Source organism: Equus quagga, chromosome 15 (assembly GCF_021613505.1).
Source record: "Equus quagga isolate Etosha38 chromosome 15, UCLA_HA_Equagga_1.0, whole genome shotgun sequence".
Classification (NCBI taxonomy): Eukaryota; Metazoa; Chordata; class Mammalia; order Perissodactyla; family Equidae; genus Equus; species Equus quagga.
Genome location: NC_060281.1, coordinates 35,797,571 through 35,799,907, shown reverse-complemented (window position 1 = coordinate 35,799,907; position 2,337 = coordinate 35,797,571). Strand labels below are relative to the sequence as shown.

Here is a 2,337-nt window from a genome sequence, read left to right as displayed (position 1 = left end):
GCCTCTTTAATCTTCTAGATGGTAAAAATTCTGTATGAGTTTGATGTACATTGGGATAGCCTCTTTCACCCCACCAAAGAACCCGCCTTTCCCTAATCCTCATTGCCTCCATTCAGATTCAATCACCTCTTCGTTCAACATGCAAGGCCAGAGAGCTGACTCTTCCTCAGCATCATACACCAAAGAAAGCAAGGAGGTTTGTTCTGAATGCAACGTGTGAATTTATATCTTTAATAAGCTGGTGGACTAAATGAGTTAACTACTCTCTAAAGGAAATATGTTTTTGAAATTATGTGTGCATAATGACTAAACATTTAGATATAAATGTTAATATTATTACCTTCAATAGCCAAATGTTTGCCATGTTATAGGAAAAATAAACTCTATAATCTCCAGAAGCTGGTTGTCATTTATATTGTGAAAATCCTTGGAAAAAAAAACCCACTTCAAAATTGTGTTTGAAGAATTAAAATGTTATTTACACATATTTTTACACATATGAAACATCCATATTACTGGGTTTTCCCCCCCATTTAATTTGAATGATTTGTCTGAATCTATATGTTTTTCATTCACTGGACATTCTCTCTCCTCCTTTATCTTTTTCTGTGATAAATTTTATCTCAGCTTCTAATAGTTATCTCTCAGGAAAATGCTTTGCTTTCACAATTAGCCTTCATGTGCCTCTGCACTAAGCCTTATCTTTAATGTCATCTGCTGCAGCTTCTGAAGGACACTGCCAGAATTTATTCCATGGCTCACTGTAATTTCTCTCACTGTTTTAAAGAGTTATTTATAAAATGTTGCTATTGTAACTGGTGGCCAACACATTATCCTCTCTCTAAATTCTTATAATATTTTCCTCCTTTTTCTGAACAGAGTGATGGGCATGAACAATAGCAATGTCCAAGAAGACTTCATCCTGCTGGGCTTCTCTGATCAGTCCAACCTGGAAAAGATACTCTTCGTGGTTGTTTTGGTTTCCTATTTCCTGACCCTTGTGGGAAATACAGTCATTATTCTGATCTCATCCATAGACCCTAAACTCAAAACACCCATGTACTTTTTCCTCACTCACCTTTCCCTACTTGATATCTGCTTTAGCACCAGTATTGTCCCTCAGCTGCTGTGGAACCTAAGAGGACCAGCCAAGACCATCACAGCCCTCGGCTGTGCTGTCCAGCTCTATGTCTCCCTGGCGTTGGGCTCCACAGAGTGTGTTCTCCTGGCTGTAATGGCTTTTGATCGCTATGCTGCCATTTGCAAACCTCTCCACTATGCAGCTGTGATGAACCAACAGCTGTGCCAGGCTCTGGCAGGGATTGCATGGCTGAGTGGAGTGGGAAACAGTGTCATTCAGAGCACTGTCACCCTCTGGCTACCTCGATGTGGACATCGGGGGCTCCATCATTTCTTCTGTGAGGTACCCTGCATGATTAAGCTTGCATGTGTAGACATCCATGCCAATGAGGTTCAGCTATTCATTGCTTCGTTGGTTCTGCTTCTCTTGCCCTTAGCACTGATATTGATGTCTTATGGACATATAGTTAAGGCAGTTATAAGGATCAAGTCAGTTCAGGCCTGGCGCAAAGCCCTGGGAACATGTGGATCCCACTTGATGGTAGTATCCCTCTTCTATGGGACCATCACAGCTATCTATATCCAGCCGAACAGCTCATATGCTCATACTCAAGGGAAATTCATCTCCCTCTTCTACACAGTAGTGACCCCAACCCTCAATCCACTCATCTACACACTAAGGAATAAAGATGTGAAAGGAGCACTGAGAAGACTATTTCACAGAGACCTAGGCTCATAAAAAATGAAGTGGAATACACAGTGGTCAATTTTTTCTGGCTAAAAGGAAGTGAACATCATCTTGCATAATCCTTTACTGAAGAATTTTGCTACCCTATAAAGAATAAATGTAACCTTTACAGTTATGGAAATCACAGTCCCAAAATTACTGTCTTTCACTTGGCATCAGAAATATCTATCCTCTCCAATCTTTTTTCCAGGCTTTTTTTGGGCCCTATGTAAGGCAATATTTCCCATATTCTCTAAATGTCTACTATTCATATCATTTCTGTTTCTTGACCTCCCTCCCTTCTTGTGTTTTTTTTCTGTCTTCCTTCCTTTCTTCTATTGTCTCTTCCTTTTTTCCATTGTTCTTTCCTTTTTTCCCTTTTTTCTTTGTTTGTTTTTCCCTTCCTTCTTCTTTCCTTCCATCCTTTCTTCTCTTATTGCTTCCTTCCTTCATTTTCCACCTTTTATTCCTTCTTTCTTCCCATCTGCAGGATACACTTAACAACCATTTCCCCTGATGCTTCTACATTA

General features: G+C 39.9%; 1 protein-coding gene across 1 annotated transcript; it reads left to right on the top strand.

Annotated features, from left to right (window-relative positions):
- The first annotated feature begins 883 nt into the window (after nt 1–883).
- LOC124227284 (olfactory receptor 2G3-like) lies at nt 884–1,819 on the top strand. The gene has a single exon (XM_046641146.1). The coding sequence runs from the start codon at nt 884–886 to the stop codon at nt 1,817–1,819; it is 936 nt and encodes a 311-aa protein (XP_046497102.1).
- Nucleotides 1,820–2,337: the final 518 nt, after the last annotated feature.